Source organism: Amphiprion ocellaris, chromosome 2, assembly GCF_022539595.1.
Source record: "Amphiprion ocellaris isolate individual 3 ecotype Okinawa chromosome 2, ASM2253959v1, whole genome shotgun sequence".
In the NCBI taxonomy this organism is placed as follows: Eukaryota; Metazoa; Chordata; class Actinopteri; family Pomacentridae; genus Amphiprion; species Amphiprion ocellaris.
In genome coordinates this window covers 5,173,977-5,190,588 of record NC_072767.1, presented here as the reverse complement: position 1 = coordinate 5,190,588, position 16,612 = coordinate 5,173,977, and the positions used below count along the sequence as shown (strand labels likewise).

The window sequence follows — 16,612 nt, the reverse complement described above, 5'->3', positions numbered from 1 at the left end:
CGACTGTTTTAAATTCTACTTGAGTAACTCCAGATTGTGTTCTCTTTAATTGGATTAGTCTCCAGGAACAAACCATTGGTGGCATCTGCAGAAAGAGTTGATGCTCTGTCATGAATCCTGTCTGAAGCAGTGAATTTGTCCTGGCTGCCTCTCACCAACCAGAAACTAAAGCTCTGCAGCAGAAAACGCTTCGACGTGTCGTCAGCAGCAGCAGAGGATGGAATATGAGGCTACGTTTACTGTGCACCGTATTAATGAATCACAAATTGTTTTTACTAATCTCAACATGACACCGGTGCTGCTTTAACTCCTGACCCTCCGGAAACAAAAGCCAGCAGCGTTCCAGAGACTCTTCCTCCATTTACTAATAATTACCAATGCACTCTCTCCAATTACACTTACAGCAGTCTGAAATCCACACACTCATTATGCAGAAAACAAAAAGCAGAACCTGCTCGCTGCGACTCCAATTAAAATTCTCTGGCCATGCCAACATAAAACCAAACATGACAATAAGAAGTTCCAGCTGCCGGTGGGGGAACAGCCGTCATGAGCAACAGAAATTACAGTCAATATGACTGTTTTATTACGCAGAATTTCCTGGACAGAGAGTTAAAAAAAACACACTAATAAAGACGTCTCATTAGGAATCAGGAATAATATGAGATGAGGACATTTCTTGAATGCCACAAATGCTGAAAAATCCAACTTAAATTCGAGCTTCACAGTTTCCGGAATGGTTCTCTCCTGGAATAAATTCATATTTCTCCCCGATAGAAGCGTCTGTGAGCCCAAGATATAAGGCCACTGCTGAATTTCATTAAAGGACGAGCAGATACCCTCTACAAGGGGCTGGAATCCCTCTGGATTGTTTTAATTCACTGAAGGGCATCACTATGAGATCCACGTGTCAACACTTCTGACTTATTATTCCCGCAGGTTCAGCCTGATGTTTACCTGAGCTCCCTGCAGCCTCCACCCGGCCTGGCAAACACAGATCAGGACTGGAGATAATGTCATCAGACGCTATCCTGAGGGAACATCTCCCCTGGTGATGATTCAATCTCACTTCCACTCATTATAAATAGGTCTAATACAGGAGAAACAGATTATCCTGGCGACTAAGGATGTTCCCATCAAGTGTTTCTGCCCCGATCAGATCAGAATCATTTAATATTGAATAACTGCTGATACCCAGTCCCTATCTGATTCCATTTTCCCAGATAACGCACACTTCTACTGCAATTAACTTAATGAAAAAACAATTAAATGCATATGCTGAATAGCTGTGAATGTACCTTCGTGTTCCTCAGGTGGTGAAGAAGCTCATGGAAAAGCTCCAGAAAGCTTCGTCTGAAATAGGGACGTTAATGAGCAACTGTTATTGATCAATAATTTATTTAATGAACCAATATTCAGAGAAACATGCAGGTCAGAACATGTAGAGGAGCTGTAGGACCTGAGGGGTGGTCAGCAGAGAGCAGGGAGTATAGCAGCAATGGGCACCATGATAGAGACTTCTGTTAGGATTAATGACCTCCAACAATCTGGGACCTTCTAGAAAAGTGTTCGAACATTTCAGTGGCCTATTTACTTTTGAATTAAGAGATTAGTGGTTAAAAATGAAGACAGTTATAGGCTTATTAATTTACATTCTCATTGTCCTGCCGCAGATTGTGCTCTACCTTTATGATGCTTGTGTGAATCAGGCTTATTATTATCAGAGCATTATGAGAGTTTAGCTAGCAACAGGCACCACATGACAGAGAATTCTGTTATGATTAATGACCTCTGACAAACTAGGATCTTCCTAACAGTGTTCTACATCCCAGTGAAACATCGAACAGGCTAACTTAGCTGTCCACAGCGATCGATTTGTCTTGTATACGGGCAGGTCATGTTAAAGCAGAGCGCATTGTGGCAGTTTAGCAGCAACAGGCACCATGACAGAGACTTCTGTTACGATTAATGACCTCTAACAATCTGGGCTCTTTTAGAACAATTTTCCAATATCCCAGTGGCCTAATAACTGCTCACAGTGAAGTACACCTAATAATGAGCACCATGACAGAGACTTCTCACCTGCTGGTAAGATGAACTAAAACAGTAACTGAGATCTAGTGACTGATTCAAAGCAATATCAGGACAGAAAGGTTTCTGTGATATCAGTAGATTACGGATTGATAAGGCTGCCAACTATCGGTTAGGAAAAGTGTTAAAAATGTGCATCTCCAGCATGAAATGCCGTGTGGAGAGTTTACTGTGGCTCTACAAGCTCCAAAACACCATAAAAACCTGTATTCTCTACCATGGCAATGAATCCTGGTACTCTCTCTATGATCTGTTAGCTTTATCGCTGTATCAAGGGCATTTCTCTTTCATTTGACATCTTTTCCAGTGTGTGTTGGTGCAGCTTTTACCTGAGTTCCCTGAGAGTTTCCTTCATAACGTCGTATCAAACCGCTGTTACTGAACGTAGCTCTGGTACCTCCACCTCTAGAACTACTCACATGGCTGCTAGATTGCTTCTGTTTTCCACACTACAGACATTTTAGCTGTGACTAGCCACAAACTGCGCTCTTCTTCTTCTGTACTCCAGTCCAGTAGGTGGCAGTACCGCACCTTTAGGCTAGTTTATCAACTTCCAATCAAACCAAATGAAGAAGATGGATTGGACTCCAGTGATCGTATTTGGACCCAAAAATGGAAGGTCAAAAATCACAGATGTCACTAAAAGCCCCAAATCAAACCAGAAAGCTCGGCGTCAGCTTCGACTCAGGCCTGAACTTTAAGGACCACTGGAAGGCTGTTACTGAATCTACCTGCTACTGCTACCATCACAGCTAACATTAGCCACATTACTACTGCTACCATCAAAGCTAACATTAGCCACATTACTACTGCTACTATCAAAGCTAACACTGGTCACATTACTGCTGCTACCATCACAGCTAACATTAGCCACAATACTATGATTACCATCAAAGCTAACATTAGCCACATTACCACTACTACCATCAAAGCTAGTATTAGCCACATTACCACTACTACCATCAACGCTAATGTTAGCCACATTACTACTACTACCATCAAAGCTAACGTTAGCCACATTACTACTACTACCATCAAAGCTAACATTAGCCACATTACTACTACTGTTTTATTCTATGATTTTAATGTATATCTACCTTTAAATCAGGCTGAGGTTTTCATTAGCTAAAAAAATCCACCTTTACCCACCTTGATCAGAACATCCTACAGGTGAGGTAAACCTGGAGAGCATCCCTACAGGTGAGATAAACCTGGAGAACATCCTACAGGTGAGGTAAACCTGGAGAACATCCTACAGGAGAGATAAACCTGGAGAACTTCCCTACAGGTGAGATAAACCTGGAGAACATCCTACAGGTGAGATAAACCTGGAGAACATCCTACAGGTGAGGTAAACCTGGAGAACATCCTACAGGTGAGATAAACCTGGAGAACATCCTACAGGTGAGGTAAACCTGGAGAACATCCTACAGGTGAGATAAACCTGGAGAACATCCTACAGGTGAGGTAAACCTGGAGAACTTCCCTACAGGTGAGATAAACCTGGAGAACATCCTACAGGTGAGATAAACCTGGAGAACATCCTACAGGTGAGATAAACCTGGAGAACATCCTACAGGTGAGATAAACCTGGAGAACATCCTACAGGAGAGATAAACCTGGAGAACATCCTACAGGTGAGGTAAACCTGGAGAACTTCCCTACAGGTGAGATAAACCTGGAGAACATCCTACAGGTGAGGTAAACCTGGAGAACTTCCCTACAGGTGAGGTAAACCTGGAGAACTTCCCTACAGGTGAGATGAACCTGGAGAACATCCTACAGGTGAGGTAAACCTGGAGAACATCCTACAGGTGAGGTAAACCTGGAGAGCATCTCTACAGGTGAGATAAACCTGGAGAACATCCTACAGGTGAGGTAAACCTGGAGAGCATCTCTACAGGTGAGATAAACCTGGAGAACATCCTACAGGTGAGGTAAACCTGGAGAGCATCTCTACAGGTGAGATAAATGGGGAGAACTTGGGCTGAACGCAGCAGAATTCTGTGATTTTCACCTACTGCTGCTGCTAAGAAATGCAGGAATTTACCAGGAGCTCACAGAAGGTTGAGATGTTTTTACACTCAGCAAAGTGCTCCAGCCCTCAAACTGAAATCCTTTTCACTGCTTCTCCATCAGTCAGGCTTCAGACTCCACCGTCAGCAGGTTTAGAGAACAACCTGCTGACACCAGAGGCCCTGCCATACAACCCACGATGAGATTATGCAATGTTGTCAGTGCAGCAAAACTAATTACGGCAGAACACATGGAGATACTAACTGATTGATTAAGGATTTTAATTGAAGGGGCTCTGAGGAATCATTTCTCTGTGTGATGAAAGCTGCGAGTGTTGGCATTTGATTCAGAGCAGGAACGGTTGCACGGCACCCTACAAAGAGCCGAATAAAACAAATTTACCCCGCAAGAGCTGTCAGACAGAGCAGCTTAATCTCCTGCATATGAAAACCTCCAGATATCTGGGAGAACATACTCAGAAAATGGCATCTTTTCTGATCCAGCCCACAATCAGAGCTTAAGCAGCCTGGAAGAAGTTGCAGCATTTGGAGGAATGAATGGATGCAAACGTGAGTTTTGGCTTTTCGACTCGTCTTTCTGATGCTTTGGAGGCATAATGTAACATCAGACTCTGGTCCTTGTTGGGTCGTATTGTCGACACTTTCCCCTTTATTTAGCAGCTCTATAATTAAAATAAAATGATCTCACGTCTTCTGTGGACATACAACACAGTTTACAACAGAAGCCGTCCAATACCTCCTCTGGTGGTAGAACTATCTATACTTGCGTAACGTTGTCATGGAACTACTAGTTGGTGTTCAGGACATTCTAGTGTTGCATTGTGGGACGGGGAAGGTGAGGTGGACTAATCCGGTCCATGCCGAGGGACTTTCTTCCAAACCAGAACCACATTTGGGTATTTTTTACACACTGAATCCTACAGGCTACATTCTGGCCTAATCAGTAGATACTGCTAAGGTAGTAAGCAGATTGAAGACGGCTTTATTTTCCCACCAAGACTCCACAAAATCACGTTCTTATGAGACTAAAGTCACTTCTCAGAGTTTGGTTTAAGGTACTCCCACTGGTGGAATAAATGCACGAGTAAATAACAGGTGGACGGAGTTTAAAGTATTTAATATTTGTTTATAATAAATATTAAATACTTTAAACCCTACAGTGACATTAGTAAAGACAGAAGTCTCCACACAGGAGGAACTTCTTCTGAATTCAGTTTGCAGTAAGTTCTCTTTAGAATTGCCCGTTAGATAACCTGTTATTGCCTCGCCGCTCTCTGTCTGTCAAGTTTAATTTTGAGGCTTATAGCTCCTCACAACACAGAAACACTCCTCTGAGAAGCTCCTGTAGAATTATTGCAATTACGTGGACGCTCAGAGCTGGAGATGGGTAAAAGCTCCATTTTCCACCCCAAATCATTTTCCCTATCCCCCATAATTGTGGTGATTATACGAGTATTAGAAAGACGCTTTAAAACCTAGCATAGCATCTATTTCCCTCAAAGGATTTACCTTGAGAATGCATTTCCATTTAGGCTTTAATTCACCAGGGCACTCAATCACTTTAGTGCTAATTGAAATATATTAGAAATAGAAATGCTTAATTTTTAGAAAGTACAATGATTTGACTTGGCTGACAAATGACAGCCATGAATGTAATCCATTTGGAAATTGTTTGTAGTGTGTAAATTTGGCTTTTTAATGCATGTTAGCACCCCCTGCTACATAGCTACAGCATGAGGTGATGAATGGCGGCATGTGAAAAGCTCTGGCAGCGTCCTGGAATCTGCCTCGTAGGAGCCAGAAATAAGTGGGTTGCTTTACTTCTAACACCAGATCCAGTTTTAAATAGACTCTGACTGAGGAGCTGGGGCCAAATCGAAATCTTCAAAAAGCACTTGATTTTTCTAAAAAAGCGTCTTTCTACATTGACAGAAAACAGGTAAGCATGTTTCTCATCACTGAGTGAGTATCACTTTCGGAGGTTTGTTTACTACAAACAGCCTCGATACTAAAAAATGCTTGTTTTAGACACAAAACCACCAACTGCAAACTGCTGACAGACACAACGTGCAGAATGGAAATGGTAAATCATCTTATTTTGCAAGTTTAGTCGGTTTCTGGTTTGGGAAACTAGAAGTAAAAAACACGGCTGACGTGTAGCATCTATTTATGCTTTAAAAACCCAAGAGAAGTTAAAAACGCGGATGATTTTCCCAAAGATGAACATTTATCTGCCTGTTAGTCAACCAGAAGTTACCAGAGTCATCTGTGTTTAGTCTCAAAACTTTATTATAAACGTGAGTTTTGGCTCTTCGACTCGTCTTTGTGATGCTTTGGAGGCGTAACGTAACATCAGATTCTGGTCCTTGTTGGGTCGTACTGTCAACACTTTCCCCTTTATTTAGCAGCTCTATAGTTGAAATAAAATGACCTCATGTTTTCTGTGGACATACAACACAGTTTACAACAGAAGCCGTCTAATAACTCCTCTGGTGGTAGAAGTATGTATACTCACATAACGTTGTCATGGAACTACTAGTTGGTGTTCCAGACATTCTAGTGTTGCATTGTGGGACGGGGAAGGTGAGGTGGACTAATCCGGTCCATGCCGAGGGACTTTCTTCCAAACCAGAACCACATTTGGGTATTTTTTACACACTGAATCCTACAGGCTACATTCTGGCCTAATCAGTAGATACTGCTAAGGTAGTAAGCAGATTGAAGACGGCTTTATTTTCCAACCAAGACTCCACAAAATCATGTTCTTATGAGACTAAAGTGAATTCTCAGTCATGCTTTGTTTGTGTTACGTTTGTTTGCTTCTAAAGAACGTCTTTCCCATTTAGTTTACTCTCAACCAACCAATCATCTTTCTCTATACACATAGTTTTAGATATTTTTAGTAGGTTTTAATCCCTAAAATGTAAACTATTCTGGTAAAATGACACCATAAATGAAATTATAGGGTCTGAACTCCAGTATTTATACTGTTTAGGTCCCTTTAACACTAATGATCATCTTTTTTTTTTACTGGAAAACACTTTGACACAACAGCTGTTGTTTTAAAAATGACTTGACCTATATAACTGTTTGAATTTGTTTTCATTATTGGTCTTTTGATGAAGCATTTTTTAAGTCTGTTTTCCACAGATGGCAAACAGATAAATAAATAATTATTGTTGTTGTTTTATGTTAAATGGGGCAGGCCTTGTTTCCCTGGTAACAGGAAGTGGAGGAGAAGCTTCAAAAACGGAGCAAAACGGCCGTATTTTAACCCGAACTGATACATTTTGCTGCCTAAACAAGCTTCTAACAGGATATTTTACTGAACCTAATCAAGCAGTGTTGGTTCCCAAACCGACCCAGGAAGAAAACAACAACAACAGAAAACCAAGCGGAGTTCTGAAACTGACATTCCCTCGGCCATCACTGGATGAAAACCCTGTTTTTTAGTGACAGTCTGGTGACCAAACGTCAACCTGGACGTCTTTTCTACAACATCACAGGTGAGAACATTGATTTATTTCATATTTAAGCCGCATTTCCCTTCACAGATACTGGAGAATTCAGTTTAGTTGTGTAGAAATGTAGTTCCATCCAGCAGAGATTAACCTGATCCAGCCAACCGCTGAACGACTAAAACAAGTCAGACTCGAGTGGTTCGAGTGCTTGGAGTGGAGGAGGTTAACTGCAGGTCTTGGAGGAGGCAGGTGCTGTGAAAGCCTTAACCCCCTGCATGTCACCTTGGCGACTGGTTTCCATCCACGCAGGAGCACATCTGTTCTAGATGGATGGCGGAGTAATGAATCTGATGAATACTTTAGAGCAGCCAGGTCCCTTCAGGGCAACAGGAGATTCAGACTTTTTGGGATAAAACAGCTTCTTCTCTACGCGTCCGTCGCTCTCCATCCAAACAAACGAGGCCGAACACTCGATCCTGAGATCAGGACAAGCATCAGGGCTGATCGGGAGGATTGTGCTGACGTTAAACATGCGATGCAGCAAACAGGCGAGGATTTGGGCGGTTAATTAACAGCGACAGACTCAGGTGTGTCTCCAGATGTGTCATCGGAGGTAAACTGCTGATATGAGGCAGTTAACTGACGCTTCGCCCACCGAGCTGCTTCCGCTTTCTAACTCCAGTGGTTGTGGCCTAATTAAAAAAGTGCTGAAGAGCAGAAAAGAGGAGCAGCGGCGGTCAGGATCATCAACAATCCCTCCTTTAAATGGTGTCCTGTGGAGTTTGAACAGTCTCTTAATATTCCTCCGTCTTAGCAGCATCTGGTTGAAACGACATCTAGTCTCTGGTCAAATGGTAAATGTCGAGACCTTTCAGAGCCATAATAATGACACAGTGGAGGAGAATGATGCATGGCAGCGTTCCTTTGTCCTGCACAAGGCTGGAAAACACAGCTCCAGTACAATCATGTTCAGACAGAAGAGATTTTCATCAACTGCTCTGTTGACACAAGGCAATGATTCCAGATTTATACCAATACCAGACTTTAAACTGGTGACAGGTCAATTTAGCACCATTACAGAGTCTGAGGCCGGTGGGCGCCGGCTGTCAAACTAAATAACAAGAATAAGCCGGGATCATTGTCTTATTCTGCCCTTTATTTGTCCCGCTGCTGTTTTCTGCCTTTTGCTGGATGTAAAATAGAGCTTTTACAGCATAAACCGTCGTGTCTTTAGTCTCAGCATCATACATATTTCTTAGATAAATGCAGAACGGCAGATAAAAACACAGATTCAGTTAAAGAACGTATGGCAGGAACCTATAGTTACAGATTGAGCTCTTTGCTGTTGATTACAGCTGCTTATCCATGTGGAAGAGGCTGCCATCGACACTGTTTCCTGACAGCGCTGTGAAACTGTCCTCAAATTCACAGCAGATGAGTCATTTACTGGGAGAGTCGAGTTTATTCAGCTGCATCCAAACCACAGCAAACCTGCAGACGGATGCAGAAAGAACGAAGGATGCAGAAAGAAAGAAGAACGTCCTGCTGCTCTAAACGAGGTTCCTGCTGCAGGTGCTAGTCTTAAATGCAAACGAGGAGATTAAAAAGGCAACAAGGCACAAGAAGAACATTCCTCTAACCCCAACCCTGTCCTTATCTCCAGGAAGATCAAACCATCTAGATCAGGGGTGTCAAACATGTGGCCCACGGGCCAAAACTGATCCTCCAGAGGGTCCAATCTGGTCCTCAAAGTGTAAGAAATTCCAGAGAAGACATTAACTGCAGATTGTAAATTAGTAAAACTATAAATTTAAAATAATTTCTAGACCATGACAAGTTGTTTTGATCATAAAGTAAAATACTAGATTGCTCACTGTTGCTCACTCTTTTTTTGTCTGACTTTTGTCATTTTCTTTCTCGCTTTTGTAATTTTTTTGTCTCCTTTATGTAATTTTGTGTAATTTTTGGTCTCATTTTTGTAGTTTGTCTATTTTTTGTCGCTTTGTAACTTTTTTGTCTAATTTTTTTGTCTTTTTGTTTTGTTTTATATCATTTGTCTTGTTTTTTGTCATTCTGTGTCTCGTTTTTATAATATTTTGTCTTATTTTTGTTGTTTTTTTTGTCTTTTTTTGTCTGATTTTGTGGTTTTGATCCTCCAGTAAATCCTCTATGGTTCAGTTCCAGATGACTAAATGTTGTGTACCTGTGTAGACACTCTGTGATCTGGAAGTTGTAATGTGGAAAGGATGAACTGAGGCTGAATGTTGATGAAACCAAATTTATTTTTCTTCAGAAATTTCAGGTTGTTGATGATGTTTAGTTAAAAGATAATTCCTTAAATGTGAACATTTTTGCACTAAAACAAAGGAAGCATTAGGAGTTGTGGTTATTTAGAGGTTATTATGCTGTGGTTTTACTGATTTTACTGGTCCGGTCCTGGATGTGGAAGCTGGACTAAGATGATTCTGACTCCTCTGGTCTAATTGATGTGACCAGACGTCCGACATGCGCCGCTAAGAGTCGAGGAGGTGGAAATTAACGAAGACAGCAGACCTCTGGGAGCCTCCATAATCCAGAGCTGCTGACTAAATGTGTGCTTCTGGGTTTGTCGTGTTTGAGAACATTTCTAGCCGGCGATCAGTTTCAGGGTGAAATTACCCTCTACCAGTCGGAGAGCCTCAACAACACGACAGCCAGCTGCTGCCATCGGCCCTAAAAGAGATGATTCATGCTTTGTTTGGTTTGAGATAATGACCAGCGAGGACAGAGGAGGCTTCATGGAGGATCTGCTGACGACAGCCTTCAGGAATCAGATGGAAGCAGAGATTAGGATGTTCAGGATCTCTGCTGGGTCAACAGGTATGTTTGGAAGCAACTCAACGGTCTGGTCTATGAAACCAGAATGAATTCTATGGATTATTCTGGGATGTATTTACTGCAGGATCACTGGCATGGAATCATTTTCCTCAGTTTACCTTCAGGTGTACATTAAAGCTACCAGACAGCTGCTGAATAAATGTTAACAGAAGAACAGAAGGACTCAGTTTTAGAGTTTAGAAGATTTACAAGAGTGCAAAGTTTAAAAAAAGTCCAATCACAGTTTGCATTATTCACTTTAGCTCTTGGCTTTTGAGAGTTTGCAGAAAAAAATTAATCTCAACTGTGTCCACATCTCTAGAAGAACCACAGAAAGAACCAGCTGAGTGAAGGAACAGGAGTCCAGACATCTGATAATTACAGTAAAAACTCTTTATATAATAATCATTAAGTGCACCAGTGAAACTAGGATCTTATTTTGTGTAAATCTTTTGGCCTGTGGGGCAAAAGCCCAGCAGAGTTCAACACCAACCGAACCAGTGAGCATTTACACCGAGCGCTAATTAACTGCAACCAAAGCATCTAAAATATTTCCACGATCCATTCTCTGGGCTTCCAGATGGTATTTACTGGGGTGGTGACCTTTGCTGCTGCAGACTGAGTGCTGCCGACTTGTTTATTGAGCCGATGTAGCGGCGGGATAATCTCTGGTCCAATAAGGCTGATCACAGCCCGGCCTGACACCAGGGAATCAGACGCTAAAAAGACAGTTGGAGGTGAAGGGACGGCCCTCCGGCACCACCATAAAAAGTGAGCTACCCTCCGTCGTTGCCACGGTGATGAGCAGCTTGACCCTCCTCATCGCGAATAAAACCGACGACCTGAAGCCGCAATCAGGCGCGAGACATCAGCGACTAAAAGCTGAGTTTGGACGGCAGGCTGCTCAGTATTCAAGTCGACGGCAGCGTCTCCGAGTCAACAGGATTCATACTGAAATGGGGCAGCGACCCTCAGCCTCCTCTCAGCTGCACAGCGGATATTTGATATCAGCACAACAAGATCTTATCACACACATCCAAAGACTCTCAGTGTTTTCTGTGTGTTCTGTGATTTTCTTATTAGGATGAAACAGAAACACTTCAGCGATCACAGAGAACTAAATGATCTCAGTGTTTAAACTTTGTCTGAAGGCTAATTCACTCAAACACTTCAGGATGCAACTTCTTCTGCTGCTACAAAAACAAAACTTGCATTTCCTCATTTTCCATAACTAATCAATCTTTTTTCTGTACTTTCATGTGAAATAAGGTGCTTTTTGACATGCAGGATCCACAACAAAATGAGAAATACTGAGAAGGAAGATCTGATTATAAAAACAATCATTCCAGCTCCAGAAAGGACCAAAAATTGATTCTCCAACACGACTAACATCTTCAGCCATGAAACCAGCACCACAAAGCTCCATACGACCGCTGCAGAGCCAGAAATAAACACCCTAGCCCTACCTAGTGGGAGATGCAACAAATAATCCATTAGCTGTCAGCTATCAGATCAATCACCAGCTATTCTGACAATCAATTCATCAGTTTGAGTGGTTTTTATAGAAAAAAACAACTAAATTCACTGATTTCAGCTTCTTAGCATCTTAACTTTCTTGGACGGTAAAACAACAACATCTTAGACTTTGGAAACCTCTAACCAACATTTTTCACCATTTTACACACTAATCAACCAAAAATTAAAGAGGAAAACAATCAACAGATGACTCCATGATGGAAATAACCATCAGCTGCAGGTTGACGATTCAAAATCTACCTCTGTGTGTGTTTTAAAGAATATATATAAACATATTCAAACTATTTTTACTGTCTACATGAGAGTCACATGAAGGGAAATCCATTTGTTTGCACAAAAAAATAACTCTGACATGTAAAGACGTAGGATCAGAACTTTAGAGGGAAAATATGAATGGAATCATTGTGATAAATTAGGTTTAGCATCAGCTAATACTGTAGCATAACGGCTAACCAGCTGTTGAAAATCTATAATTATGTGTGTGAAATGCTAGCTGCTACACTTTAGGTTAAGCTAATAACATGAGCTTGCTGTAGCATTAGCTAGCTAGCTGACTTGCTTGAATTCTTTGCTAGTTTCAGCTAAACATCTCTACTGGCTGCTGATTTTGGTAGTAATGCTAGAGATTTAACATTTAGCTTCATAAAAACAAGGCTGTAGTTGGATTTATTTAGATTCTAAACCCAGCAAACAGAAACCTTCAGGGAACGTTCCCTGATAGTTCTTATAGAGGTTTTCAAGAAAGTGGCAGTTAGCTGAAAACTGTCCTAGAAAGAACATTGCCTGATAGCTGGTTTCTATTTTTTTGTTTTTGGAAAAGTTGTAGTTTACGTCTTTGGACTGCATTTACAACAAACTGTCAGAGAACCTTCAGGAAACGCAATACACAAAACAAAAGCCTTTAGGAAACATTCCCTGAAGGTTTGTTTTGGGAGAGTTTTACAAGAAAGTCACAGTTTGTTAAAAATACAGTCCAGAAAACAGAAACCTTCAGGGAATCTTCAGGGAACCTTAAAGTAATGTTCCCTAACATCCCTTTGTTTTTTTCAAGTTTGACAAGAAAATCACAGCATCTTGTTCAGGGAACATTCCCTGAAGGTTAGTTTTTCTCAGATTTTACAATTAACTTGCATTGTTGGAAACACAATGCTTCCTTGAAAGCAAAAAGCTTCAGGAAGCATTCAAGGAACGTTGCCCGAGGGTTAGTTTTTGCAAAGATTCACAAGAAACTCCAGAAGACAGAAACCTTTAGGGAACCTTCAGGGAACCTTAAAGTAAAGTTCCCTAACGTCCCTTTGTTTTTGTCAAGCTTTACAAGAAAGTACTTGTTCAGGGAACGTTCCCTGAAGGTTAGTTTTTGAGACTTACAAGAAATTCCAGAAGACAGAAACCTCTAGGGAACCTTTCCTAAAGGTTTCCTCTTTTCTGGAGAGTTTCCTGAAGGGTCCAGTTTTACATTTTTGTAGTTTTAACAAGAAAGTCTCATTTTGTCGTAAACACAAGTAAGAACACAGAAACCTTCAAGGAACCTTGAAGCAAACCAGGGAACCTTCCTGGAGCATTCAACAAATGTTCCTTGTAGACTTGATGGTGTAGAAATTTACAAGAAAGTTGCCTTTTGTGCTAACACAGCCAAGAACACAGAAACCCCCAGAAACCTTCAGGGAACATTCCCTAAAGGTTTTTTCTTTTCTGGAGAGTTTTACAATAAACTCGTAGTTTGTTTTACACACAGTCAAAAACTCAAAAACCTTTAAGGAACCTTCAGGGAATGTTCCCTGATGACTAGTTTTTGTCGGTTTTACAAGAAAGTTGCATTTTGTCCAAGCAGAGTCCATAAAACAGAAACATTCCCTCATTGTTCCCTGAAGGTTTTACTGTTTTCTGTAGACTTTTACAAGCAAATTGTATTTTATTGTAAAAACAGTCCAGAAAACAGAAACGTTCAAGGAACCTTTAGGCAACCTTCAGGGAACGTTCCCTAACAGCTAGTTTTTGCAGAATTTTGCTAGAAAGTTGCATTTTGTTGTAAACACGGTCAAGAACTCAAAAACCTTCAGGGAACCTTTAGTGAATGTTCCCTGACAACTAATTTTTGACGAATTTTACAAGAAAGTCACATTTTACCCACGCAGAGTCCAGAAAACAGAAACAGGGACGTTCCCTGAAGGTTCCTTGAAGGTTCCCTAAAGGTTTCCTGTTTTCTGTAGACTTTTACCAGAAAGTTGCATTTTATTGTGTTTACAAAAAGTGCAACTTTGTTATTAAAGTCTGCAAAAACTAGCCTTAAGGGAATATTTCCAGAAGGTTCCCTGAATGTTTACAACAAACTTTGTATCAAAATTCTACAAAAACTTGCTGTGAGGAAACGTTCCCTGAAGGCTGCCTAAAGGTTCCTTGAACGAAGAAAAACCTTTGGGGAACCTTCAGGGAACATTCCCTGACAGCAGTTTTTGCTGAATTTCACAAGAAAGTCGCATTTTGTCCAAGCAGAGTCCAAAAAACAAACAGGAACGTTCCCTGAAGGTTTCTTTGACGTTCCAGTAAGGTTCCCTGAAGGTTTCTGTTTGCTGGGGGGTCTTTTTTTAGTTCGGGATAGTTCTTGTGTAGGTTACACAACGTGCTGATATTAAAAATAAAGATGTTTCTAGAGGAAATAATCATGTTTCTTGAGGTTTATGGCAGAAAAACTAAAAGCTGAGTTTCCCTCCAGAATCCTGCAGCTTCATCTGAACCAGAACCAGAACCAGAACCAGAACCACACCCACGGTTATCTAGCTCTCCCTAACGGGCAGATACCTGTGCAGCTGATGGGGGAGGAGGATGGGGGAGGATAATGGGGGAGACTCGGACCACACTCTCCGTTCAGCTGCTTTTCAAACTGCGACATCACAGCTTTTCTCCGATGCGTTAAAACGCTGCGTTCAGGGACCTCCTGCGTTACATAAGCAGCAAAACTTCACCAACAGCCTCACAGCAGCCCGAACAGCGGCTCCCGGTGCCGGTAACCGAGCAGCACGGAGGGAAAGTAGCTGGTAAAGTTTCCCGGTCAGGCCGAGCAGATGGAGGGAAAAGCGCCCTTTGTGTTTCCGAACAACAACAGACAGATCTACCCATCTAGTCATCTATCTAACACAGATCTACCCATCTACTTATCCATCTATCTTTAGCAGATCTATCTACCGACCGGCGGAGGAAGCGGAGGACCGTACCTGAGCAGAGCCGTGTCGCCCTGTCTGCTCACCACGCTCTCCACCGAGGAGTAGTCCGGTACGGTCTGTCCGGGCAGGCAGGACGGCAGGAGGCAGCACAGGCTGAGGAGGACCGCCGTGAGCCACTGACCGGAGACACACGCGTCCTGCACCGCCGTCATTATGTCCATCACAGCGGCGTTCCGTCGCTTCTCCTCCGGTGTGCTGATAGAGGGGGTCGGCCCGGTGGACGCGCTTCGTGTGCGCACTTTTCTCAGCCCGTGAAGGAGGAGGAGGAGAAGGAGGAGGAGGAGGAGGAGAAACGCGCCTCCGTCCGGTTCCCCGGTGGTTCTCTGGCTGGATGCGGAGCGGAGCGGAGCGTCTCTCCAGTGGCTCTCACACCATCTAGTGAGGAAACGCGATGCAAAATGGGAGCAGAGCTAGAAGCAGACAACCCCCAGGCTCTGATCCTGTTGCCATGCGGCCGTTTCCCGGGCAACCCGTATCCCAGTGGCTCGTGATGGAGCGGAGAAACCGGCAGGTATCGACGGAACCCGGGAGCAATTAAAGGCATCGACCGGAGCAGCTCCTCTGTTTAAGGAAATGAACGTTTAGCAGGAGAAGGAGGAGGAGATGGAGGAGGAGATGGAGGAGGAGAAGTCCCGGGAACTGCTGGAAATGCGCTCAGTCCTACAGAAATAAACACAAAAACACACAGATCTGTGTTTCTATCATCCCTGCAGACAGAGCCAGAGCTGAGAGGGATTCTTCTTTTCTCATTAAGCTGCAGAAAGTTCCTCTTTGTGCTGCTTTAAGCCTCTGACTTAACCTACATAACATTTACCGCCTGTAACCATGGCAACGACACACATTTAGACTGATGCCACCACAATACAGCAAATAGAAGACAATAGCCTTTACCAGAGGCAGCATCTCCCCAAAAATACTACTATTAATAAATAGAAAGAACCATAAACACTCATGTTGTCTCATGTTAGACCAGAAGAGCTGTCCAAAAAACATTAAAAAGAGTTTAATATTTACTAAAAAACATTAAAAAAAACAACATAAAGGCATAAAAAAAATAAAGCCCAGAAAACACGACAACACAGTGTTTCCTGAGGTTCTCTAAACGTTTCTTTTTTCTCAACTGTCCTCTTTCGACTAAAGGAACCTTAAGGGAACGTTTCCTGAAGGTTTCCTGATGGTAACTTTAGTAGTTTGTTGTAAACAGTCCACGCATCAGAAACCTTCAGAGAACCTTCAGAGAACTTTAAGGGAATGCTCCCCGCTGAAAGGGTAGTTTTTATGGAATCATACAAGAAACTTGCAGTTTAAAAAAAACAGTCCAGGAAACGTTCCCTAAAGGTTAGTGTTTGTGGACATTTACAAAAAGACAGTCCAGAAAATGTAAACCTTCAGGGAACCTTTAGGGAATCTT

The 16,612-nt window shown here is 42.2% G+C and overlaps 1 protein-coding gene across 5 annotated transcripts in view; it reads right to left on the bottom strand.

Annotated features, from left to right (window-relative positions):
* The window catches only part of negr1 (neuronal growth regulator 1), a 234,287-nt gene extending 218,450 nt beyond the window's left edge, over positions 1-15,837 (bottom strand). Inside the window, exon 1 of one of the 5 annotated variants that reach the window (XM_055018587.1) lies at positions 15,193-15,837. In XM_055018587.1, the coding sequence (XP_054874562.1) occupies positions 15,193-15,362 (170 nt within the window). In that variant the 5' untranslated portion in view covers positions 15,363-15,837. The remainder of the gene's footprint in view (positions 1-15,192) is intronic. The other 4 variants (XM_055018590.1, XM_055018592.1, XM_055018597.1 and 1 more) reach the window with 4 other exon arrangements.
* Between the last annotated feature and the right edge of the window lie 775 nt (positions 15,838-16,612).